This window comes from Herpailurus yagouaroundi, unplaced genomic scaffold (genome assembly GCF_014898765.1).
Source record: "Herpailurus yagouaroundi ecotype Mexico unplaced genomic scaffold, PumYag 67793, whole genome shotgun sequence".
Classification (NCBI taxonomy): Eukaryota; Metazoa; Chordata; class Mammalia; order Carnivora; family Felidae; genus Herpailurus; species Herpailurus yagouaroundi.
The window spans coordinates 18,448,070-18,472,717 of record NW_024420586.1 but is presented as its reverse complement, the minus strand read 5'-3'; the positions used below and the strand labels follow the sequence as shown (position 1 = coordinate 18,472,717).

The 24,648-nt window shown below is 41.5% G+C and overlaps 1 protein-coding gene and 1 long non-coding RNA gene across 3 annotated transcripts in view; one reads left to right on the top strand and one right to left on the bottom strand.

The window, feature by feature from the left end:
• Nucleotides 1–24,648, bottom strand: part of LOC121026033 (uncharacterized) — a 60,509-nt gene that overhangs the window by 24,772 nt on the left and 11,089 nt on the right. The window contains exon 2 of the long non-coding RNA XR_005788232.1: nucleotides 20,133–20,317. This is a non-coding gene — a long non-coding RNA (uncharacterized LOC121026033). The remainder of the gene's footprint in view (nucleotides 1–20,132; nucleotides 20,318–24,648) is intronic.
• The window catches only part of MED14 (mediator complex subunit 14), a 68,287-nt gene that overhangs the window by 37,956 nt on the left and 5,683 nt on the right, over nucleotides 1–24,648 (top strand). Inside the window, exons 16-28 of one of the 2 annotated variants that reach the window (XM_040468839.1) lie at nucleotides 1,238–1,314; nucleotides 6,360–6,520; nucleotides 6,633–6,779; nucleotides 7,464–7,555; nucleotides 8,720–8,872; nucleotides 9,178–9,447; nucleotides 13,001–13,141; nucleotides 14,726–14,837; nucleotides 17,431–17,562; nucleotides 19,570–19,752; nucleotides 20,668–20,903; nucleotides 22,450–22,629; nucleotides 23,415–23,522. In XM_040468839.1, the coding sequence (XP_040324773.1) occupies nucleotides 1,238–1,314; nucleotides 6,360–6,520; nucleotides 6,633–6,779; nucleotides 7,464–7,555; nucleotides 8,720–8,872; nucleotides 9,178–9,447; nucleotides 13,001–13,141; nucleotides 14,726–14,837; nucleotides 17,431–17,562; nucleotides 19,570–19,752; nucleotides 20,668–20,903; nucleotides 22,450–22,629; nucleotides 23,415–23,522 (1,992 nt within the window). The remainder of the gene's footprint in view (nucleotides 1–1,237; nucleotides 1,315–6,359; nucleotides 6,521–6,632; nucleotides 6,780–7,463; nucleotides 7,556–8,719; nucleotides 8,873–9,177; nucleotides 9,448–13,000; nucleotides 13,142–14,725; nucleotides 14,838–17,430; nucleotides 17,563–19,569; nucleotides 19,753–20,667; nucleotides 20,904–22,449; nucleotides 22,630–23,414; nucleotides 23,523–24,648) is intronic. The other variant, XM_040468840.1, reaches the window with a different exon arrangement.

The window sequence follows — 24,648 nt, the reverse complement described above, 5'->3', positions numbered from 1 at the left end:
CAATGTGATGTCTGTCTCCCTGCTTGCTCTCCTCCCCTCCCCACAATTGCAAGAAATTGTGCCTTTGTAATACCCGCAAAGACTAACACCTATAGACATATGTCCTCTCTGTCCCCCTTCTCTGTGTGCCTATACCTGTTGCACATATAGGACATGTAAGAACATTCTGTAGTACTTTGTCAAACTCAGTCAAACTCTTAAACAGTCTACTTTTTCTTTTCTCAATAAAAAAGCCATGTTGAAGACAAAAGACAAGCACATTTTCTGCTTAATTTATACTGAGATGTGAATAAATCTCATCTTACAAGGGATGTTTATATCACTAATCCATAGGATAGAGACCATGTTTTTGAGTCTTCCCACACGTTGCTTCCTTTTGAACCTGAACTCCTGTGGCCTATTTGGTCAGCAGCTATTTTTCTTAAACATGTGCCCTTTCCAGGCCCAAAGCAGGGCTCAGTCAAATACTTAGAGCTGTTTTAAATCCTTTCTGGAACAAGGTGGGTATAAATAAATAGCCTGCCATAGAAGACCCAGGAATATGAGCCAAAGGCAGTCTTCTCTTTGGTAGATCAGATGACTTTTTGGCATACCTACGTAACCTGCAGTTCCACTCACGGGGCCTCAGGCACTGTCCCTGCATTGGTCTTTTCAACTCACTTTCCAAATCTTCCAGTTGAGAAAGATATCTCATTGGATAACTGCATAAATTGGAAATCTTTTTTTTCTTGGGTTTCACCCAGGAAATGGTTTAATTGTTAAAAATGTATTCCAGGTAAGTTACAAACTACAAACTATTGTTTGTGATTAAAAGTGAGATGTGACTAGGCCTTAGACCTAGTGTTTTGAACACTATGTTTTGACCAAACATAATTGAATTACACAAGAAAACCAGTCTTATTTTGCAGTTGCCTCATTTGGAACCATCAGGATTGATTCTGGATTACTTTTGGCTCGCTGCCAAAGTAGATCAATCTCCAGAATTCTGAAGATTTGCCACCTGGAGGTGTTTTGTTTTTTTTTAACTAGAAGCTCTGGGTCACCTTTGAGTTTCACTGGACTTGACATAGTTGCCCAGGAAATCAAATGATGGAGGACAGTGTGCATGCCTAATACGTTGTAACTTTGGAACAGAGTAGTTCTAGAAGAGGTGCCATGAGAGTGGACAGTAGTACTTAGAAAAGGAAGTTTCTCCTGTAAAATTGCTGATCTGATCTAACTACTTCTGTCTTACCAGTTGTCCAATCTGGAGATTCCCCATCAGGGAGTGCAGATGGAAGGTGATGGCTTCAGCCACGCAATACGCTTACTAAAGTAAGTCTCCATCCTGTGTCTCACTCAGGGCCACGCATTAGAAGTCACATCTGCTAGAGCCGCTCCTCTCCTACTGTGAGACTGCATAAAGCAGAGTTCCCAACTTGTGCACATCACTGATTTCTGCACGGAATTACTGAGGTCTGGGGGAGGATTCTCTTTTCACCTGCCGAGTGGAGGTCCAGCACCACTTGGTATTTGAGGATGTCTTTCCTCTGCATTTCTTTTCATTCGTTTAATGGATGTTTCCTGAGTGCAACAGTGTATCAGGTTTGAATTCTGATAGGGCCCTTCAGGATGCCGTGGGTGGGAGGATCTGAGCTGGTTTGGAAGCCAGAAAGGGTAGCCCTGAGGGAGTACCTGTCATACTGGAACTGAAAGTGAGGTGAGAATTAGGTAGAGGAGAGGGAGCTGAGGGGGGAGTGGGCAGTCCTAACTAGAAGGGATAATTGCTGATGTGGAGTCTTGGAGGCAAGAGAAAGAAAGCTCTATGTCCCGGAACTGAAAGGAGGTCAGAGTGTCAGGAGTTGAGAGAGATGAAGCTGGAGCCAGAAGGGGGAAAGGGATCAGATCCTGAAGGACTTTGGAAGTGTCCTTAAGGGATGTAGACTTTATCCTAATGGCGATTTTAAGCAGCAGCTGACATCATTAGATAGGTGTTTTTGAAAGCTTATCCTGAAAGCCATATAGAGAATAAATTGCACGGGAATAAGACTAAGTAGTGAAACCAGTCGCTGAAGTGGTTCACGCCAGAGTTGTTAGTAGCTTAGACCTCGTAAGGTTCCACAAGGACTCAGGGAATGGAATATTCAAGGGTTGGTGATGAGATTGATGTTGAAGGTAAGAAAGAGAAGATGGCACAGAGGCCTATTCGTTTCATCTTAGGCACGTGATGGATGATTGTGGTGTTTCCTGAGATAAGGGATACCTAAGATGTGAGTTTGAAGGGGCTTTGCTAGGTTTGAGGTGCCAACACATGCCTTTGGCCGGGCAGGGCTGTGTATCAAGCTCAGGTGACAGGCCTGGGCAGGAGAAGTAGATGAGTCATCATGAAGCTGATAGTAATTGAGCTGGGATATTAAAATAGATTGCCAGGAAAGAGTATACGAGGGAGTTGGGCAGAGGGCTTGGTTCTAAATGGATCGAGGACAGCAGGCCAAAGGATGCTTAGAAGGAAAGCTAAGATGGTGCATGTGCTACATAAGGTGACCAGGATGGACTTGCAAAGCTAGCGTGCCATTTAAGAGATCAACCTTTTTGGTGCAGTAAAGAGTTTTTTTCAGGGTGTATGTGTGTTGGTGGGGGGGTGTTGCATTGTTTCTTAGGTGTTGCTTAATAATACAAATCACAGAAGCAGTTTTTACTTCTCGAATTTCTCTGTCTGACAAAATATGGCAGCTCTATGATTTGAGCCAGTGGGTCTTTAATTTTTATTTACTTGGGAATCAGTTGGTTTCTGTGGAAGATGGGAAGGGCTAGCAAATAGCACATTCTCCACCCTTGCGTCATGGTGCTCACTTGAGTTGGAGTTGAAAGAATAGCTTTCCCTTCCTGGCTGTGTAAACACCCTTTCTACAAAAAGTTCTCAGGGTCTCGAGAGAGCTGGCCTTGTAATGAAAATCAGTAGAGAAATGTGATACTTTTAATGGCTTTTGGTCTTGAATTACTTCTGCCTAAAGTATAGGGGATTGGTTTTTTTTTTTTTTTAATCTTTTCACTCTTCTTGGTAACTGGAGATAAATAAATAATGTTAACATTTGTGTTCTACTCTCTTAGTTATGTTTTTCATGTGTTGCAAGTCTTAAAATATCTTGTTCTCAGCATATTTACAAAGAAATTCCAACCCCCTTCCTTCTTGAATTCAAGAGAACCCATAATATAGTCCTACCTAGGAAGGAAGCATTTCCTATGTTTTAAGCTTCATCTTATAATAGTTTTTTAAAAGTCTTCATAATATCCTGGCTATTATTTTATTCAGAACTTAAAAGGAGAAAATAGAGATGGATAAATTAAAGATATCAGTCTGTCTGGTGCCTGCTGTCTACCATGGGGGTAGTAGAATGAAATGAAGACGGAAAAAGTAAGCAATAAATGCGTAAACATGGTTTTATGAAATTAAAATCTGGCAGAGGTCTAATTAGTATATAATTGCTTTAACGCATTTAATCTTTAGAAGGTCCTAAGCCTTAGTCCTAGATACATTAATATTAAATGCGTATATGAGTTGTTGATACTTCAAAGCTTTAAATTTGAGGACATTTTTCTCCGCTTTGGTAAAAATATGTTCTGTTCTTGTACAACTTTTTGAAAATCTGTTGAGCAGGCTTCCCTGATGTATCTGTGAAAGTATCATGGTAAACACCTTAGATTGCTAGGGCTCATGGGTGTGTTGCCTCGTGTAGATTCCAAAAGAGCCTTGATCTGACAGCACAGATGACACAGATCTCCAGAGCAGCATGCTCACAGTGCCTAGTTTTGAGCTCTTGAGCCAACTTCCCTTCTTCTGAACTAACATTACAGTACCAGTCAATGGTTGGTGCTGGTCTGCTGTCCATACCCACAAGGTTTTTTTTGTCTTGTCCGTTGTGTTTCTTTGCCTCTTGCAGCTTATGCAAATAATGCATAGGCACAGCTCATTTTTGCAAGTTGTGGGACTTAGCTTACATCAATGGAGTGACTCAGTCCTTTTGCATATGCAGGTGCAGCCTTTATAAAACCCTCTTCACTATCCTTGTAGGCAGCATGGCGCTTCTTGTACTAGCACTTTCAGTGACCTCCCCGCTTGTGCACCACAGGACCATAGTGTGGTCCCTGACGTTTGTAAAACCCCTCAGAACGGAACCGACATGTGGCACGCCGTGGCGCTAACACACCCTTGCCCCGGAAGACCAGAGCCTAGTTCCTACGTTTTTTCCATACTCAGAATTCTAGGAGAAAAATCAGCCAGGGGTAGCTGTTTACGTTAAAAAAAACTTTTTTGGATTGGTAGAAATTTTCAGATAAATTTAACCCATGGTCCAGGAAACCTCTCCCACGGATCTTAATTTTTGGTGAATATAATAGTATTTTGAGTTTGTAATAAATTTGTCAGGTTTCCTCACATGGGGGAGGATTAAAGGTATAATTGTAGTTTATTTTTGTTCTGTTACATTTGTAACCTTAAAAGCAAGTGAAAGGTTACAGGTTCCTTGAAGTAGAGCCAATTCTATCTGTATCACAGATGAAGAAGGTGACATAGAATGCATTGTCAGGCTCATGCTGTCCCTCAGAGCATAAATTGAAAGGAGTCTTACTTTTCTTCTTTGAAAACATGCTGGATTCTGTGTGTTCATTTTCTAACCAGATGGATTTCGTGAAACACCTATTTATGTGAAAGGAAGATAATGTGCTGCATTTACATTTCTTAAATCAAGATTTAAAAATCTGTCTGAATTGGCTGCTTTATATCTCTTATGGTTGGGGTTATGTTTTCAGAGATAAGGACAGGCAAAAGTCCTCAGTATACCTATGAAGTTTTCATGAGAAGCATATATGTAACGTATGCAGTTACTATATATAGTTACCCCTAGCAACACTGGAGAAAATCTTTCTGGTAATGAGTGGTAAAGGTATGTAGTATGAAAGAATAACTTTTGAAAACATTAAAAAAAACTGTACACTTAAGAGGAGCTGTGGTGGAATTTTTAAGTCAATGAGAAAATTTTAGTACTATGTGAATTCTGTTTTTGTGTAAACTGTGTAGCTGTTCTCTCTCCTACAAATTTTGTTTTTTATCGTATGCAATCTCTGTCCCTCTTTTGCTCTCATAAATTGTTTATCCTGGGCAAGTGGTTCTCAACGCAAGGGTGATTTTGCCCTCCAGTGGACATTTGGCAATGTTTGGAGGTATTTTTTGTTGTTATTAACTGAGAAGAGGGGGTGGGAGTTACTACTGGCATCTGGTAGGCAGAGGCCAAGGCTACACAACAAAAAATTATCCAGCCTAAAATGTCAGTATTGCCGAGGTTGAGAACCCTGTTCTAGGTGTTTCTGAATAAGAGGCCTGAATCAAGATTCCGTATTTCCAATTGTTTTTTGACTTAGATATAGATAATCTTTATACCAAGTCTGAGAATTAATCTACCTTCCCTATGAGTTAAAGTATAATGTGTAATTAAAAAATCTGTTATCTCATTGTTTCATCTGTGACTGAAAAACCAGTGAAAATGTCCACAAAGTAGCAAGAAGAAAACGGGTAGGTAGGTATTTTAGTAGGTAGGTATTTTACGACACCAAAACTGATACATTCCTCTTCTATATGAGATATATGTAAGTAACAATATGTTAGATGAGTGGAGACATGCAAAGCTCCATCCCATGAGTGTTCCCTCTACAGAAGAGGAGAGGAGGGGGCAGATAATGAACCTGGCGTTTCGTCTTGGCAGTCAGCGAGCGAGACTTGGTTTTACTGCAAAGGGGAACTAACAAGTACGAATACCGACCGTATCAGCTGCCATGAGCACTTTACATATGTTGTGTCATGTTTTAAGATCAGTGACCCACAAGGTAATTATTTATCTCCATTTTGTAGTCAGGGAAACAAATTCAGAGAGGTTAAATGTGGCTGAGTCAGAAGTAGAATGCAGGTCTATGACTCCAGAGCCCACGTTGTTTCCACTGTATCATTCTGCCCTCGAAGAGGGGTTTTACGAGTGTTTTGTTCTCCTTAGGTTTTCCTTGAGGATGTTCTAGGTAGATTTCATAGAAAGCCAACATCCTTGATTTTCACTCTGAAGAATCGTGGTGTTTCTAATAACGAGATTAAGGATGAAGACAAACACTGTTAAAACACTCAGACACACACTTTGTTCAGCCAAGAGGTCCTAATCCATGTTGGCGTGAATGGAGACGGGTTAAATGCTGTGTATTGCCGTTAATTGCTATGGATCACTTCCTTCTTTTGCAGAAGGTGCCTAGTAGTGGAGTTTGAACTGCCTGTTGTGTAGATTGTGCTTTTGTCTTTCTATGATGCCAAGTACACTTCATGTGCTATCTTTCGCCGCCAGAATTCCTCCTTGTAAGGGTGTGAATGAGGAAACCCAAAAGGCTCTGGACCGCTCTCTCCTTGATTGCACTTTCCGATTGCAAGGTAGAAATAACCGCACGTGGGTGGCAGAGCTAGTGTTTGCAAATTGCCCACTTAATGGCACTTCTACCAGGGAGCAAGGTGAGATGCTTCACACATTTTGTCTTTGCATATTTCTTTTTTTTTTTTCATATTGATAGCTATTAATCCTCTTTTCTTTTCTTTTTCTTTTTTTTTTTTTTAAATCCTGTAGGGCCATCCCGGCATGTTTATCTGACATATGAAAACCTGCTGTCTGAACCAGTTGGTGGTAGAAAAGTTGTTGAAATGTTCCTTAATGACTGGAATAGCATTGCACGATTATATGAGTGTGTGTTGGAATTTGCACGTTCTCTACCAGGTACGTGCGATAATCTTCCTTTTGTCGGGGGGAAGCCCCCTCTTCCCTTTTTTAACTGAAGAAGTAAAAGATGCACATCATAAAAAAAAAAAAAATTCTTTTTTTTCAGGAGAATATCTAATGAAAAAATAAGTTTCCCTTTTACCTCAGGCTTTTATTTCCTTCCCCCAGTTTCTGAGTTCTCGACTCAGTTTCTTAGGTATCCAGAAATCGTTACTCCTAGCTATACCGCATTATAGTAATAGGTAGTATTTAGTGAGAGTTTACTACATGCCATATGATGTAATAAACAGTTTGCTTGTGTTGACCCATTTAATCCTTGCAGTCACCCTGTAGGTAGGTCATTTATTACTCCTCATTTCACAAATGAAGGAAACAAGTCACAGAGACTGAGAAGCTTGCTGAAGGTCGCATAGCTAGTGAAGGGTAGAGCTGCAAGTGGAGCTTCCTGACCATTGTGTTGTACACTGCCTCAGTATCTCTCTGCCCTGCCCCCCTTGTTTCCAAATGGAAATGGAAGCCCATCATCCATGCCGTTGCTTTCCTTGTTTTATTTTCAATTCTTCTGTAACGAAATCACATATTTAGAGCTCTCAGCCTGTCTGGGCATATGATACTGCCACCATGTGTGTTTTAAAGTTTTGCGAGTTATCTTAATCTCCCTTTTGCTTCTTCTCTCTCTAGACATACCTGCGCATCTAAATATTTTCTCGGAAGTTCGTGTTTATAATTATCGAAAACTTATCTTGTGTTATGGAACCACCAAGGGAAGCTCAGTAAGTCTGTGAATTTATTAAAACTGAAGTTCCTCTCCTAAATCTTCTAAAATTTTTTTTTCATGTTTATTCATTTTTGAGAGAGCAGGGGAGGGGCAGAGAGACAGAGAGAGAGAGAGAGAGAGAGACATAGAATCCGAAGCCAGCTCCAGGCTCTGAGCTGTCAGCACAGAGCCTGACGCGGGGCTAGAACCCACAAACTGTGAGATCATGACCTGAGCCGAAGTCAGATGCTTAACCGACTGAGCCACCCAGGCGCCCCATCTCCTAAATCTTCTAAAAAGCAAGAATTCCAAAACTATGAAAACTACCTTGAAATAATTGAGGACTCAAATAAATATTGGGGATAAAAATGATAAACTTTAAGTACTTTGGTGATATTTAATATATTATAATGTTTAACTCTTTAAAATCAAAAGCAAAAATTATGCCCTCTTTGATGGGGTATATAATCTTGATGAGTTTTGGACAAGGTAATGTACTTTTGGTGTTTGTATTTGTTTTCTTCACGGATTTCAAATCTGGTTAGCAGCAGGATCACTTTAATGAAAGATTATGAATGGTTTTGAACAATACAGTATGTCTCTGCTTTTGGTCACATGACTATCAACATTATTTGGTCCTGTCTCAGTCTTGAAGGTATTCCCTGTAATCTCTTATTTCCTTATTTTCTTCCCACCCCATATGTAAAGTCCTAGAAATTTCGCATAAAAATTCAGCCAGCTGGCTTCTTTCAGGACTCTTCTAAATCAAGTAATATCAGAAATTCCTTGAGTGTTTTAAAATCTATTAACTGAAGGCATCTGTGTTGGAGGTGGCTTCCTTTCCCTTTATGACAGTGCTCACCCAGAGGGTGACTTTTCTTCAGTCCTAGATAAGAAACACCCCATGATGGTTTTTAAATAAAATTTAATCCAAATTGTCTTTTTAGCACCTTCTCTTTCTGTTTTATTTAGTGGAAGTGGGCTAATACATAGTCTGCAAATGTACTGGCCCATAGTACCAGTACATCTGGAGTTCACAGAGTCCAGCCTTCTGGCTGGCTTTCCAAAAAGACCTCATGTAGATCTTTGGCGTTTTGCCTTACTGTTGAAACATTGTTTTTTCTTCTGCTGGAATCTGTTACTTTCTCAGTTTCTGAAACCTGTAATCTCTTTGATTTAGATTAGTATCCAGTGGAATTCCATACATCAGAAATTTCACATCTCTTTGGGAACTGTTGGTCCAAACTCAGGTTGCAGTAACTGTCACAATACCATTCTCCATCAGCTTCAAGAAATGTTCAACAAAACACCGAATGTGGTTCAGTTATTACAGGTAATTAAGTTTACTTTCTGTGTGAAAATAAGAGTCAGTGTCAGGGTCTCATGTAAGACCCCTCAAAAAATTGTGTGGTCTTCTCTTCAGTGACAAGGATGTGTATTTTTGTCTTTTATATATTTCATTCTTCTTGGGGAATTTTCTTTTCTTTCAAAGTAGATGCAGTGATATAGTTTGCATTCTCTTCAAGGGAACGTTGTATGGAACGTGCCAGAAAGACATTGTCTCACTTATGACCATAAGAGATTCTGAGGCTTTAGCATTTGTATGGAAACTGGTTGCTCTCATTGTGTTTCTTTTAGGTACTCTTTGATACTCAGGCTCCGTTAAATGCCATCAACAAACTCCCCACTGTGCCGATGTTGGGCTTGACCCAGAGAACCAATACTGCTTACCAGTGCTTCTCCATCCTGCCACAGTCGTCCACCCACATCAGACTGGCCTTCAGGAACATGTATTGCATTGATATTTACTGCCGGAGCCGAGGTGTGGTGGCAATACGGGATGGTGCCTATAGTCTTTTTGACAATAGCAAGTTAGTTGAAGGTTTTTATCCTGCACCCGGACTAAAGGTAACCGACTTCGGTATTATAGCATGAGTAAACATAGACATCGCTAAAACAGTTGCTTTGAGGGGGAAATAATGGGGAAAAGCAACAAATTCCTGCTTAAAGTTAATAAGCAGCTGTGTTAGTTCGTCATCTCTGCAACTTCATTCTGAAGGAGCAGGAAGTTCTCATGTGCCTACGTGTATGAGATGATAAATTCTCCTTTCCTTGTAATGAGTAAGGTGGAGGGTAGTGCAGAGAGTCCCGTTTGCTAGTTGGAACTTCAAGGAACTTCAGCAATGTCTTTATCCTTGATTATTGAGAAGGTTTGATTCATCAGTTCAACCATGAGGGTTTTTTTCTTTGTTTGTTTTTAATGTAGGATCCTGGGCCACGATATCTGCAGATTCTGGTATAATAGCTCAATTGTATGTGCTTCTAGTTTAGAGTCAGATGGTTCCAAATGGCTTGTTTTGAAAATTAGTCCCTTGCAACCCACTCTTGCCATTTTCCTGTTCTGTTTTCAGCTCTTATATGAGGATTCTCTTGGTATTTACATCCCTGTCCCTAAATGAAATGCTTACATTGCTGTTCGTGGACTTCTTGGTTGAGGGCGTTATCTGATTCTCACAATGGAAGATGAGGATTTAATTCTTTTTTAATTTGTATATGCTCCTTCTTCCTTCCAGGCTGCTCCCACTATACCTTCTTTCTTTCCTCCTATCCTTGCAATATGGCTAGGCAGCAATTTTGATTAGATAATTTTTCAGTGTTGTCATTATTATAAATATGTAAACACTGTCCACCAAGCTTACTATGATTACTTTTCCTTTCTTGTTCAACATTTTATTTTCCTGGGAATTATTAATTTGCTTTTTTTTTTTTCTTAGCTTTCTCTGTACTTATCACTAACTCAACCTTAGAGTCTCTCCCATGTATGTAACTTTCCCCTCCGCGCATTCATATATCAGCTACCTCACTGGTTTCATTCATCTTGAAGAAATCTCTTCTATAATCCTCTGACCTCCAATCTGGAATGGTAGTGCTCCAGACCTGTTGCACAGTTTTGATTCAGGAATCTGTAGAGGGATAGTGAAGAGGGAGAGAGAGTCCTTTACTTCTCTCTTGTGTTGCATGCCTTGTGGCTTTGCACCGCAGGTCTTTTTCTTGGTTTACTCCATTGTTTTTGTAGAAAACCTCCTACATAGTTTCCTGGGAGAAGGTACGTGGGAGGTTAATTTGAGACCTTGTGTGCCTAAAAACATCTTTAGTTTACCCTCATCTGATTGAGAGAATGGCTAAGTGTAGAATTTGAGATTATAATCATTTTCTGTGAGAATTTTGAAGACATTGCTCCATTGTCTTCTAACTTCCATTGTGACCACTGAAGTATTTAATCTCATTCCAGTTCTTGAACCTTACGTAATTAAGTGGGCTCTTTCACTCTGGAAACCCACATCCTTTTGCTCTGGGAGTTGCCTTGTATCATTTCTCAATTCTTCTTTGTTTTCTCTGTTAGCTCTTTCTGGAACCCCTACCATTCTGATTGGTATCCTGGACTTTTCCTCTAGTTTTCTTATTTTCCCTGTTTTTGTCTCTTTATTTTTGGGAGATTTCCTCATGTTTTCTTTCAAGCTTTCTATTTTTGATAATTTTTTTTTGTGATCTTTTAAAAAATTCCCAGGAGTTCTCTATTGTTTCTAAATAGTCATTAAATGTTCATTTTATGATACCTTGTTGTAAATGGCTATCTTATCTTCTTGTACCTCTTTTCTTCCTACATACTTTCCATTTCATCCACCTTGCTTTTTTGTTGTTCTGATCTCTTTCATATTGGTGATTCTTAACTCACTGCTCGTATTTATTTGTTTATTTAAATGTTTATTTTTGAGAGAGTGCACGCATGCGCAAGCAAGGGAGGGGCAGAGGGAAAGAGAGAATCCCAAGCAGGCTCTGTACTGTTAGTGCAGAGCCCGACACAGGGCTCTATCACACGAACAACGAGATCATGACCTGAGCCAAAATCGAGTCAGATGTTTAACTGAATGAGCCAGCCAGGTGCCCCCTTGCTGTTCTTATTTAAAGGTGAGACTTGCTGACTGTGGTTTTCACTGCAGGATCACCTGCTTGGGCCATTTCTTTGGCTAACTCCCAGCATCAGTAGATTTAGGTCTTTCTGTTGGGCCGGTCGGTGGGAGTGCCAGGGGAGGAGTATTCAAGTCTCTGCATAGATGGGATGCATCTGGCCCCCAGTTTCTGGCAAGTCAAATAAGAGAAGGAGAATACTATTTTCAACATTCAGTATGTAAGCTTTAATCTTCATTGTTTTTTTAAAGTAATCTCCACCCCCAGCGTGGGGCTCAAACTCACGACTCTGAGATCAAGAGTCACATGCTCTTCCAAGTGAGCCCACCAGACCCCCTGTTGTCTTCATTTTTAATATGGCGCTCCTCTCAATTGGCACCGGAACCCCCCTAGTCAGAGACTCTCCACCAGAGTGGTAGAGGTCAGCCTCACCCAGTGAGCCTGACAGAGGTTCTGGGAGGCTTTCCATGTCGCCTAAAAAGACTTTCGGGCAGTCCTATTTTTAGTCTCACTTTTCATCCCCCCTTCCAGAGGTGTCTAGTGCTGCCGGTTCCTACATGTCTTGGGGATCTGGATAGAAATAGCTTTGCTTCTTGGCTTTCCCCACTGCTCGCTTTAGGCTACAACTTCCTCACATCAGATAGTTCAGTTACCACTCAGCCATCTGCTCTGCAGCCTCCAGAATTCATGGCTATTTTTCTCTTCTCTCGTTCTGTCTTTGTGACTTACTGCTTGAAAAAAAGTTTTAGGACTTTCAGTGGGTTACTCGGAGAAGATAAAATGTGCATTGTCAATCCATCATCTTTTATTAGATATCAGACAGCATACTTTGAAAAGCTTTCTAGTGATCCTGATAAGCTTTTGATCTATGTTTTTGAAGATTGGGAAGGTGGAGCGTATTAAAAGGAAGAGAATGCTTGAGATGCAAAGTCTGGTCGCCTTGCTGAAATTTTGATGAAATACACCATAAAACAAGATTGTCCCACTCTTGGTGGTTCAAGATTTCAGTCGCGTTAAGATAAAAAGAGGAAAGATGGCTTGGTTTCTGTATTCAGTTTTCTTCTGTCATATTTTCTAGCTCGGAAGGTAGAGAACTCTTACCAAATAGGACATTTCACAAAGTCACTGAAGTGATTTATATGGCCAACATACAACTTTTCTCTTTTTTCCTGTGTTTCTGATTCAGAAGTTAACAAGAAAATACTTGGACCTGGTGTGGGGAGGTACCAGGGTATACTTCTTTCTTCAACTTTGTACTTGCACCATACTTCTTGAGAGGACTTTTAACTTAGATGTTATTTCCTCACTTTCCCCGCCTTCCTTCAAAATTATCAATATGTCTTCCAGTTTGTCCTGGAAGTGGCCACGTATCAAACTTACCTTTCAGAGTTGGGCATGGTGTATTTGTTTGTGTTAAAATAATCTAAATGATTAAACATATCTTACTAAAGGTAGGTAAAATAATCTGAATTCTACCTGTTTATATCCATAGACATTCCTGAATATGTTTGTTGACAGCAATCAGGATGCTCGAAGAAGGTCTGTAAACGAGGATGATAATCCCCCTTCTCCCATAGGGGGAGATATGATGGATTCTTTAATCTCACAGCTCCAGCCACCACCCCAGCAACAGGTGATGTCTAGCTGAAATTACAAATGGTATCACCTTTGCCTAACTTCACGGCTTCTACGGGTGTCTGGGCTTCTCTGTTGAAAGGCAAGGAGGTCCTTGGTGGGCCCAAGATGTCCAGGACGTCCATATGAAAAAATAGAGACAGAGGGAGAGGAAGAAGCTTCTAGTAATGGCAAGTGAATTAGTACCAGAACTAGCTCTAACCTCAGACTTAAAATGCTGTGAGGTGATCACCCATGTGATCACAAAGAGGATGATATCCAGCTGGCCAGTAAGCACAGAAAGGGTGTTCCACATCGTTTGGCATCACAGAAATACAGCTTGAAAGCACAGTGAGAGAATACTCCACACCCACCAAAATGTCTTGGAGGAGAAAACTGACAATTCTTGCCAACATTAGGTATTAGCAGTGACGGAAACTCACTTACTAGTAGAGGGTGCATAAAATGATACAGCTCCCTTGTAGTGGTGTTTAGAAGTGCTCCAGGGTGTTAAATGTGAACATTACGCTTACCTCTGACTTAACAATTCTACTCTTAGGGGTATGAGCAACAGAAATGCCCCAGAAAACATAAGAATATCCATATCAGCCTGATTTATCTAAAACTTGTAAGCTACCCAAATATCAAACAGCAGAATGAGTGAATAAGTTGGGGTATACTAATGCAATGGGATACTTTACAGAAATAAAAAAACAAACTTCCTGCTGCATGCAACAGCATGACGAATTTTGCCGACATAATGTTGAACAGAAGAAGCCAGACACTAATAAGTACATTCAGTATTGATGTAAAATGTGAAAAGAGGCAAAATCAAGCTTGAGTGACAGAGGTCAGAATAGTGCCTACCTTTGGGAAGGTGCTAAAGACATGGGAGGTGTATGAGGGAGGCCTCCGGGGCACTGGGAGCGTTCTTCAGTGTCTTGATCCATGTGGCAGTTACAGTTGTAAAAATCCATCAGACCGTGCATTTGTTAGGATGTGTGTACTTGACTATATGTGATTTGTAACTCAAATAAAAAACCGGATTAGGAAGAATTACGTCGTCCTAGGCTTTTCTTTGCTGGAGATGAAGGTAAAGGTGAGTAGAGATAGGCTGAACTACCATGTTTCACTGCCTTTTAATCTCCACCAAATGGGAGTTGCACTGTTTTTTATGATCTGCCAGAAACAACACTGCCAGTTTCGCTATGCCATGCCATGAATTGAAAGACACACCCTGATTTCAGAGATGTGAAAACGTGGAGGGGAAGAAAATCTTAGAATGGGTGAAATGGTAGATCACTGATACAGATAAATCAGTGATATGGTAGATAAGATGAGCAAAAAACATTTTGAGGGATATAAGCAAGGACATTACAAGGTCAGGAGTGAGATTCTTGCTGTGTTTTAAACATTTCGAAAGTCAGAGAGTTATTAAATTTCTGAATTATTGTGTATTTTGCACATTTTCATATCATGTTTCCTGTTTTGTAACCAGTGAAATGTGTAAATGTTAACACTTGAGCTGTAGGCTGTGTGCTGTATGTACTATATAATCTACTTGGGTGGCCCTTTGACCAACGTTTACTTGTTTTCTTTTCAGCCATTTCCCAAGCAGCCAGGGTCATCAGGCGCTTATCCTCTTACTTCGCCCCCTACATCTTACCACAGCACAGTTAATCAGTCTCCCTCTATGATGCACACACAGTCTCCAGGTAAGGTGTTACCTGTGCTCTTGTCATGTGCAACTTTCACATCCAGAATACGCACACGCACACGCACACGCACGCACCACACATGTAGCCTTGACTTCAGAAACAACTCCTTATCTCTGGCTAAATATTGGCCATTTGTTCCTTATGGCAGGATTGTGAAATCTGTGTTCATGATTCAGGTTTGAATTAAGTGGAGATATTGTCACCCAGAGCCAGGCTCACGGCACAGCTCCAAGAAGTGCTAATCACAATATGATCTATGTCAGAGGCCAACAAACGAAGGCCCTGGGCCAAGTCCTGCCCGTCACCTGTTTTTGTAGTTTTGTCGGAACCCAGCTACACCCATTCGTGCAGTGTCGAGGCTGCCTTCCTGCTGTGCTGGAACCCCTCACAGAAAAAGTTGGCCAAGCCCTGGTATGTGAGATGTGCCCCTCAGAGGGGGTCACAGCCTGCTTGTCCAATCAAAATGGCTCTGTTGGCAGCCCCATGAAGTGCGCTGTGAAATTGTTTGAGGATGCCGAATTTTTACTTGTAACTGAACGATCTGTTAGTGTTGCTTGAGTTCTTGCCCTGTGCCAGTGCTGTGTGGTGCTGGGGATTCAGCAGTGAGCCAGACACCGGCCCCACTCTCCAGCTCATCATCCAGCATGGAAGATAGGTATCACATTTCTTGGGTAGATGATCCCTTACGTGCTCATCAGAGGTGCTGGGACTACAGATGAGGATTTGGAAGTTACTGTCCTGTCGTCTAAGGTCACCGAAGGCTGAGTTCGGTGGGTGAGCGCAGACCCTGACGAGTACTGGCAGCTGCTTCCCAGGAGCAGGAGCCTCAGAAGATGCTGCCAGGGAGCAAGGAGAAAAACAGGAGACATGAGCATAGAACCCAAGGGGGAGTGTGTTTCTAGGAGATGAGTGAGGTTTTATATAAAAGGAAGTAGAAATAATTTTGAAGTAATTCTAGAAGCAGACAGGTATATAGAATTTGCTGTGTGCCAGGCCACGTTCTAAGCACTTCATCCATTTAATCCCCACAGCAAACCCACAGCTAACTATCTAAGCATGACACTTAAAGGTTAGTCGAGTTGATGAACGTATTTACTGAATGTAAGGCACTACATTACGTGTAGAACATAAAAAATATGAAATTCTCTCACGCAGTAGAGAATTTAAAACCTGCTGGTACGGAGGATAGTTATGGTAATGTAGCAAGTATTTCAGTGTTGAATTTATTTATAGTTTTGGTAGCATGGTTCCCCCTTTCCTGATCCTCAGTTGAAACTAGTCCTGTGGTAAATCCCATCTTTAAGCTTCTGGCTCTCAGTTTTTTAATATCTGCCATCTAGACCTCTCCCCTGAACTCAAGTCCTGTATCTCCCAGCTGTCTAGTCAGCATGTCCTTGTAGATGTCTAGACAGTGGCTGAGACTTGAACTCCTAACACCCGCCCCTGCCCCCACCCTATCTCCGGAAATGGCAGCCCCTTCCTTCCCGCCGCTTGGCCAGAGCTGTTAGAGTCGTGCCCGACCCCTCTTCCTCGCGCACCCACTTGAGCAGTTACCGGTCACTGTCCGCTCTGTACTCAGAATTTATCCAGACTCTAACCGCTTTTCACTTCCTCAGCCTCCGCCCTCGCCCAAGCCATTAACCGTCTTTCACTCGGATTATTAATGTGGCCTCTAACTGGTTTCCCTGCCCTTGCCCTACAGTCTTATTTTCCACACAACACCTAGAGTGATCCTTTGGAAACAGAAGCTAGTTTATGACTCCTTTGCTCCAAACTTTGCAGTGGTTTCCTGTCTCATTCAGGGTAAACCCTGTGTCCTTAGAGTGGGCCTACAAGCCCCCGTGTGATCTGGCGACACCCCCCACAGCCACCTCTCTGTCCTCATCTCCTCCCACTGACCCTGTGCACCCACTGATCAGCCACACTGGCCTACTCCCTGGTATTTATGCTCCTGCCTCTGGGGCCTCTGTACTAGCTCTTCTTTTTGGCTGGAATACCTTATCCCCTGGGTATCTTCATGCCTTACCCTTCAGTTTCTTTGTGACAAGGCCCACATGCTCTCAGAGCGGTCTTCTCGGGTTGCTATATATCAACAATAGCACCCACCTCCGCCACTACACGAAATTGCCCCCTTTCCTTGCCCTGTTTTTCTCCATAGTTCTTATCACTGACATATATTGGTTTGTCTTTCTCATTTTACTAGAACATAAGCTCCGTGAGGGCAGGAATTTTTGTCTCTTGTGAACTGCTGCATCCCCAGTGCCTACAACAGTGCTTGGCGTGAAATTGACATTCATGCCCACGTGCTGAATGAATGAGCGAATAAAAAAAAGTACACTGGATATTTTTGTAGAACTCAGTCAATATAAGGGCTAGAATTTGGGCCCCAGGGAATTGATCTCTCCCTCTCTCTCTCTCTCTCTGTCTCTCTCTCATTCGATAACAAAATCATTCCAGATTTTCTTTATGCTATTTATGGGAGCTTTACTACTTATTTCTTTAGTCTGTTGAGAGAGTCTTAACTTGAGGTCCTCGGCCAGGACATAATATGTGTCCTGCAAGATCATCTATAATTATTTTCCTTCATTAGGGAATCTGCATGCCGCCAGCTCCCCCAGTGGGGCTTTGAGAGCCCCTTCACCAGCGTCATTTGTTCCAACTCCTCCCCCATCCTCGCATGGAATCTCAATAGGACCAGGGGCCAGTTTTGCTAGTCCACATGGTGAGTCTGTACATGGAAATCGCGATAGCATAAGAATTTGACGTGAAAGTCGTTGTTTTGTTAAATAAATTATTTTCGTATTGCAAAAGTAGCACTCTGTTTATTGGGGAAATCGCAAAAGAATGAATTTGTCCTAATCCCACCACGCAGAGACCTACCAGTTGGCCTCTCTGCTTTGAACCCTCTGTCTCTCTCTCCCTCGCCCTGCCTTGCTCTTCCCGTCACGCACCCCCTGCTTGCCTGCCTGCTTGCATCTCTGTTGCCCTCCACCTGTCTGCTTGTCTCTCCCCTCAGACACCTCCCCCGATAGTTGGGACTGTACCATATGTATTGAGACTTGGATTTTCTAACTTTTTAACTAAAAATAATCTATTTTGAATTGGTTCACATAAAGAAGAGGTAGCCAGTGAAGGGTTTCTATGCCACCAGCCACCTAGTTCCTCTTCCAGAGGCATTTAGTGTTATTAATTTTTCATGTGTTCTTGCAGAGGTGTTTTATGCGTACAGAAGCAGATACCTGTAAGTGTACTCTCCCCTTCTCTTTTACACTCATGACAACACACTTCAGTGCCTTACTTTTTTCATTTATTTTATTCTAATGCCATGCCAAATCACACCATGAAGAACTTTCCCAGTTAATTACAGCTATGTAGCATCTGTGGTTTTACTCTCTACTGTTAATATTTGTAGGAACATTTCTGTCAGTAAAAACTCTATATCGTCATACTAAATGACTTCATAGTATTCCCTTGTCTCGGCATACTGTAATGTAACTGTCCTCCTATCATATGTTTAGAATGTTTCCTTTTTTTTTTTTTTTTTTTTTTACAACTAAAAATGGTATCATCTCTGCTCACCTAATTATTTCCTTAGGTTAGTTACTAGAAGTGGAATTGCTGTTTCAAAGGGTTTGAGAAATTCTAAAGCTTTTGAAGCATACTGCAAATTGCTCACCTGAAAGGCTATGTCAGTTTCCTCTAGCATCAAACAAGAGTATCTATTTTCCTGCATCGTTGCCAACACAGGGTATTAATGATTTTCAAAAATCTAAGTCATTTTGATAGGTGAAAGTTTCTTGGATTATTAATGAAATTGAACCTTCCCCCTGCCCCCCATGGATCTTTGGTATTTCTCATTTTATGCCCTGCCTATATATTCTTGTGGTTTTTTTCTGAACTATTTATAAGACTTGAAATTGGGACCGTCTACTCTCCTCTGATACATGGTAAAAGTGTTTTCTCAGTTTGTCGTTTGGTTACGGAGGGGTGTATATATAATATGTTAACGGTATCTGCAGGATGAAATTTTTTTTTTTTTAATTTTTTTTTTCAACGTTTATTTATTTTTGGGACAGAGAGAGACAGAGCATGAACGGGGGAGGGGCAGAGAGAGAGGGAGACACAGAATCGGAAACAGGCTCCAGGCTCTGAGCCATCAGCCCAGAGCCTGACGCGGGGCTCGAACTCACGGACCGCGAGATCGTGACCTGGCTGAAGTCGGACGCTTAACCGACTGCGCCACCCAGGCGCCCCTGCAGGATGAAATTTAAATATCAAATTGTTCAGGAAGTTGCTGCTTTCAAAACTTGATTCTTGGTTCATTTCTCAGTGTAGCCTTTAGTAAATAAAACAAAATTTTCCTGTCCTCAGCGTTGAGTAGAATGAAAATGTAATTTGTCAGTGTTACTTGAAAAGTAGATTTCTGCCCTTAAATGAGCTTTGAGATTTTTTATGCTCAACATTTTCAAACATGTTTGCAAATAGGCTTTGAAAATAGTAGGTTGCTACACAATGTCCATGTTGAAGCTTGGGAGAAGGTAAATTTTATCCTGCCTCGGTCTGTATTTTTCTAATTTTGTATCACGTTAAGAAGCATCATACTTCAGTGAAATAGCAAAAGAAAAAATAAAGCAGTCACCTTGTAAAGTGTCGAGTGTTTCAGTGCTGTCAAGTGCTTTTCAGTTATTAAAATACAGGTTTTGAAAACCATCTGTTTACTTGTTTACAGGAACCCTGGACCCTAGTTCTCCATACACTATGGTGTCACCAAGTGGAAGAGCCGGGAACTGGCCAGGGTCTCCTCAAGTGTCTGGCCCCTCACCAGCAACGCGCATGCCTGGAATGTCACCAGCCAACCCATCACTACATTCTCCGGTTCCAGATGCTTCTCATTCCCCTCGAGCTGGAACAAGTGAGTGTCATCACCATTTTTGTGTTCATTTTTAGTCTAACCTCCAAATGACCTATTTTTTTTCCATCCTCACATTTGAAAGCCATGACCTACTTGTTAAATGGGGATACTTAAAACTTAAACTTTTATCCACTTAGTAAATTGGTTAACAATAGTTTGCAAAGTTAAGCAAAACGTAAGAAAGAAATGTCTCCTCCAGAAATCTTGTGAGGTTGACCCCCTTTGTTCTGTTACTAACTTAGCTGCTAGACCTTAAAAGACACCTAAAGTTAACTGATAAGGTTATGCAAGTTAACACAGAAGAGAAAAATTGTACACATACGTTAGTTAGCTTTGCCATGTAACACTTCATGACTTAAAACAATCTTGTATTAACTCACCATTGTGTAGCTTGGTGATTTTGGGCTAAGCCAAGCTGGGCAAGTTTTCCAGACTCTGTTTTGCTCACTCATGCTTCTGTGGTCAGCTCCTGGGTTGGCTGGGGCCTGACTGGCTTCAAGTGGTCCCAGTTGGTGTGGCTTCCTCTGTTCCATGTGGTCTCATACTCGAACACAGGCTTGTTGACCTGATGGGTGGACAGGGTTTCAGAAACGTGAGTGGAACCCTAGGTTTGTTGCTGGCACCATGTCCCTTCTACCACATTCTGTAAGTGAGCAAGTCACAGGGCCAGCCCAGATTCCAGGTAAAGTAGACTCCATCCCTTGAAAGACTTGCTACAAAGCCACTTTGCAATGGACCTAGCTATGGGGAGAATAAGTCTGACCATTTTGCTAACAGGAAGCTAATATGATTGTTATAGCACAAGGAGTAATGAACAGTATGGGTTGCTTTAGAACATCAAAGATTTATAATAAAAGCGAAACAGAACGAGACAGTGTGATTTGTAAATGAAATGACATGTTTTCCTTCCCACAGGTTCCCAGACTTTGCCAACAAACATGCCTCCACCTCGTAAACTACCTCAGCGCTCCTGGGCAGCCTCCATACCTACCATCCTCACTCACAGTGCCTTGAACATTTTACTGCTGCCCTCTCCAACACCAGGCCTTGTGCCTGGCCTGGCAGGTAGTTACCTTTGTTCTCCACTCGAGAGATTCCTTGGATCCGTCATCATGAGACGACACCTTCAAAGAATTATTCAACAAGAAACGGTACGGGTACCTAGTGAACTCAAAAGTGGTGATTGTCGAAGGCGGGTGCTAAGCTGCCCCACAGAACAGGATCTGAATGAAATTGATATTCCTTCACCTCCTTTAACTAGCTTGTTTAGAACTATGTTTTTCACCCTGCTCTGGTGTTAAAAATGCACTCCACTATTTTATTTTCCATTCTTACATTAACATATTCCTGCATTTTACGTTTGCTCTGCTGTGGCTAACATGGATCTGGAGATAGGTCCCACAAGGTCCCTATAATGTCATAGGACAAACGTATCCAAGATCTGGCTCTGGAGAGGCTAGCATACAAGTGACTATTTGCCCTCTGGAATTGGCTTCTCCACTGAAATAAAATTACTTATGATCACAAGGCGGAAAACTTTTTCAATACATGGGCGATTGAATTGAGGTAAAATTTTTATAGAAAAAACTTCTGTCCTGTGGTGATAACCTTTATGAGATAGTTCAGGGTTGATGGCACCGGTTCTGGAGCCCGGCCACTTGGGTTTGTACACAGGCCATGCCACGTGCTAGTACAAGCTTAGGCAAATCTCTTCCCCTTTTTGATAAGAGTAGATAGTGGTATTTACCTACCTCATAACAATTGTGGAAATTTGAGGTATTTCATAGAAAGCCCTTAGCATAATGTCTTAGTGTTTTTCAGTACATTTTAGTTACTGGTAACTGTTGATGTATGTATGTTTTAATGAAGTAGAATGGTGAATGTTTAAAATATCTACTCCATGGATGGCACCAAGGTAATTTGCAACCTTTATATTCAGATGTTTTGAAAAATCGAGGTTTTAACGTAAGTTGAATAAATTAGTATTTTAAAAAATGATTATTATGAGATCTGTAATCTACCCTACCTCTGCCACTTACGAGCCGTGTAAGCTTTCAGCTCTTTGAACTTCATTTTGCTCATCTGCATAATCAATATATTAAGCTAGAGCAGAGGTCAATAAACTGCTGGCCCAGGGGCCAAGTCCTATCCACCACCTGTTTTTGTAAATAAAAGTTTTACTGGAACACAGTCCCACCCATTAATTTACATGCTGTCTGTAAATTCAGCTGTAATAGCATCATTGAGTGGTTGCAACGGAGACCATATAGCCGAAGATAATTATTCTCTATTACTTCACAGAAAAAATTGCCAACCCCTGGGCCAGTGTAAGGTCCCAGTCCAGATCTAACATTGCGTCCCTTTGGAATTATTTAACATGTTCTTTTGACCCTCATATTTCTATAATATTGGTCCATCCACAGATCTAACTACTGAGTTCAGGCTCAAGTTTGTTGTTATTTTACAAAACTATTCCATAGGTTGTGTTCTGTTCTTCCATCAAGGACACATCATGTACATTTTTTTCTTGAGGATGTTAGCAGCTGGTGGTGCTCACTGCCTAGATATTTTTGTTTGGGAACAGGTATCAACTTAGCTGTTTTCCCTTTGAAACCATTTTCTCAGCAGCATTTTCATTTTCTCTTGTCTTACATGCTGTCTCACATGCTCACTTGATGCACCCTTCATGTTTTGCAGCTGCAGCTGATAAACTCCAACGAACCTGGAGTGATCATGTTTAAAACTGATGCGCTGAAATGCAGAGTAGCCCTTAGTCCCAAAACCAACCAAACACTTCAGCTAAAAGTGACACCTGAAAATGCAGGACAGTGGAAACCTGATGAACTTCAAGTTTTAGAGAAATTCTTTGAAACAAGAGTATGTGTTTGTTAACGCGTAATTTTTTTTTTTTTATTTAAAAAATTTTTTTTTCAACGTTTATTTATTTTTGGGACAGAGAGAGACAGAGCATGAACGGGGGAGGGGCAGAGAGAGAGGGAGACACAGAATCGGAAACAGGCTCCAGGCTCTGAGCCATCAGCCCAGAGCCCAACGCGGGGCTCGAACCCACGGACCGCGAGATCGTGACCTGGCTGAAGTCGGACGCTCAACCGACTGTGCCACCCAGGCGCCCCAGTTAACGTGTAATTTTAATACAGGCATACCTCGTTTTATTGCACTTTACCTCATTGCGTTCCGTAGATAGTATATTTTTTACAAATTGAAGATGTGTGGCAACCCTGCACTGAGCAAGTCTGTTGGGGCCATTTTCCCAACAGCATTTGGTCACTTCAAGTCTCTTTGTCACATTTTGGTAATTCTCGCAATATTTCGGACTTCTTCATTTTTGTTATGGTGATCAGTGATTATGACTCATTGCAAGTTTAGACGATGCTTAGCATGTTTTAGCAGTAAAGTATTTTTTAATTAAGATATGTACCCTGTTTAGACATAATACAATTGCACACTTACACTATGGTGTAAACATAACTTTTATATGGTCTGGGAAACCAGAAGATTCGTTCAACTCGCTTCATTGCGATACTTGCTTTATTGCAGTCTGGAACTGAACTCCCATCTCTAAGGTCTGCCTGTATAATCAACAAAAGAGAAGAGTTGACCTTCTTTCAGAAGAGAGTAACCTGCTTTCTTTATCCCTATAGGTTGCAGGACCGCCATTTAAAGCCAATACTTTAATAGCCTTCACCAAGCTGTTAGGAGCTCCTACACACATCCTCAGGGACTGTGTGCATATTATGAAGCTAGAGCTGGTAAGTTACAGAGAAATACACACTTTTATGTATAGCAAGATCTGTCTGAAGGGGTTGGAGTTAGTGGGAGCAATGTTTATTGGTTTTCCCCCTTTTTATGTACTCTGCTTTTCTCTTAAACTCTTCTTAATTTTTAACTTGAATTGTATTTTATCCTTGAGTAAGTAATACAGTCTTCCTGTATCTTTTGAATTTAGATCAAGATGATACAGTGGAAATTTTCCCATCTATCCCTGTCCAGCCATCCAGTCTCCCTCCGCACAGGCAACCCGAGTTGTACCTCTTATAAAAGCAAATACATTTGGGGCGCCTGGGTGGCTCAGTCGGTTAAGTGTCCAACTTCAGCTCTCAAGTCATGATTTCATGGCTTTTGAGTTTGAGCCCCGCGTCAGGCTCTGGGCTGACAGCTCAGAGACTTGGAGCCTGCCTCAGATTCTGTGTCTCCCTCTCTCTCTGTCCCTTCCCTGCTCATGCTCTCTCTCTCGCTCTCTCTCGCTCTCAAAAAATAAACATCACAAAAAAAAATTTTTAAAGCAAATATATTTAAGGGTGCCTGGGTGGCTCAGTCGGTTAACCGTCCAACTTCAGCTCAGGTCATGATCTCGCAGTTTGTGCGTTCAAGCCCCGCATCGGGCTCTGTGCTGACAGCTCAGAGCCTGGAGCCTGCTTCGGATTCTGTATCCTCCTCTCTCTCTGCCTCTCCCCTCCTTGCACTCTGTCTCTCTCACTCTCAAAAATAAATAAAAAGATTTAAAAAAAAATTTAAAGCAAATGTATTTTTTTTTTAATTTTTTTTTCAACATTTATTTATTTTTTTTTGGGACAGAGAGAGACAGAGCATGAACGGGGGAGGGGCAGAGAGAGAGGGAGACACAGAATCGGAAACAGGCTCCAGGCTCTGAGCCATCAGCCCAGAGCCCGACGCGGGGCTCGAACTCACGGACCACAAGATCGTGACCTGGCTGAAGTCGGATGCTTAACCGACTGCGCCACCCAGGCGCCCCAAAGCAAATGTATTTAATACACTCTTCCTGCTCCTGGATACTGAGATGGTGCTCCCGTGGCTTCTTTTAATATTTCTTTTAATACTGTTATAGATTAATTTTTTTAATTACTTATTTAAATT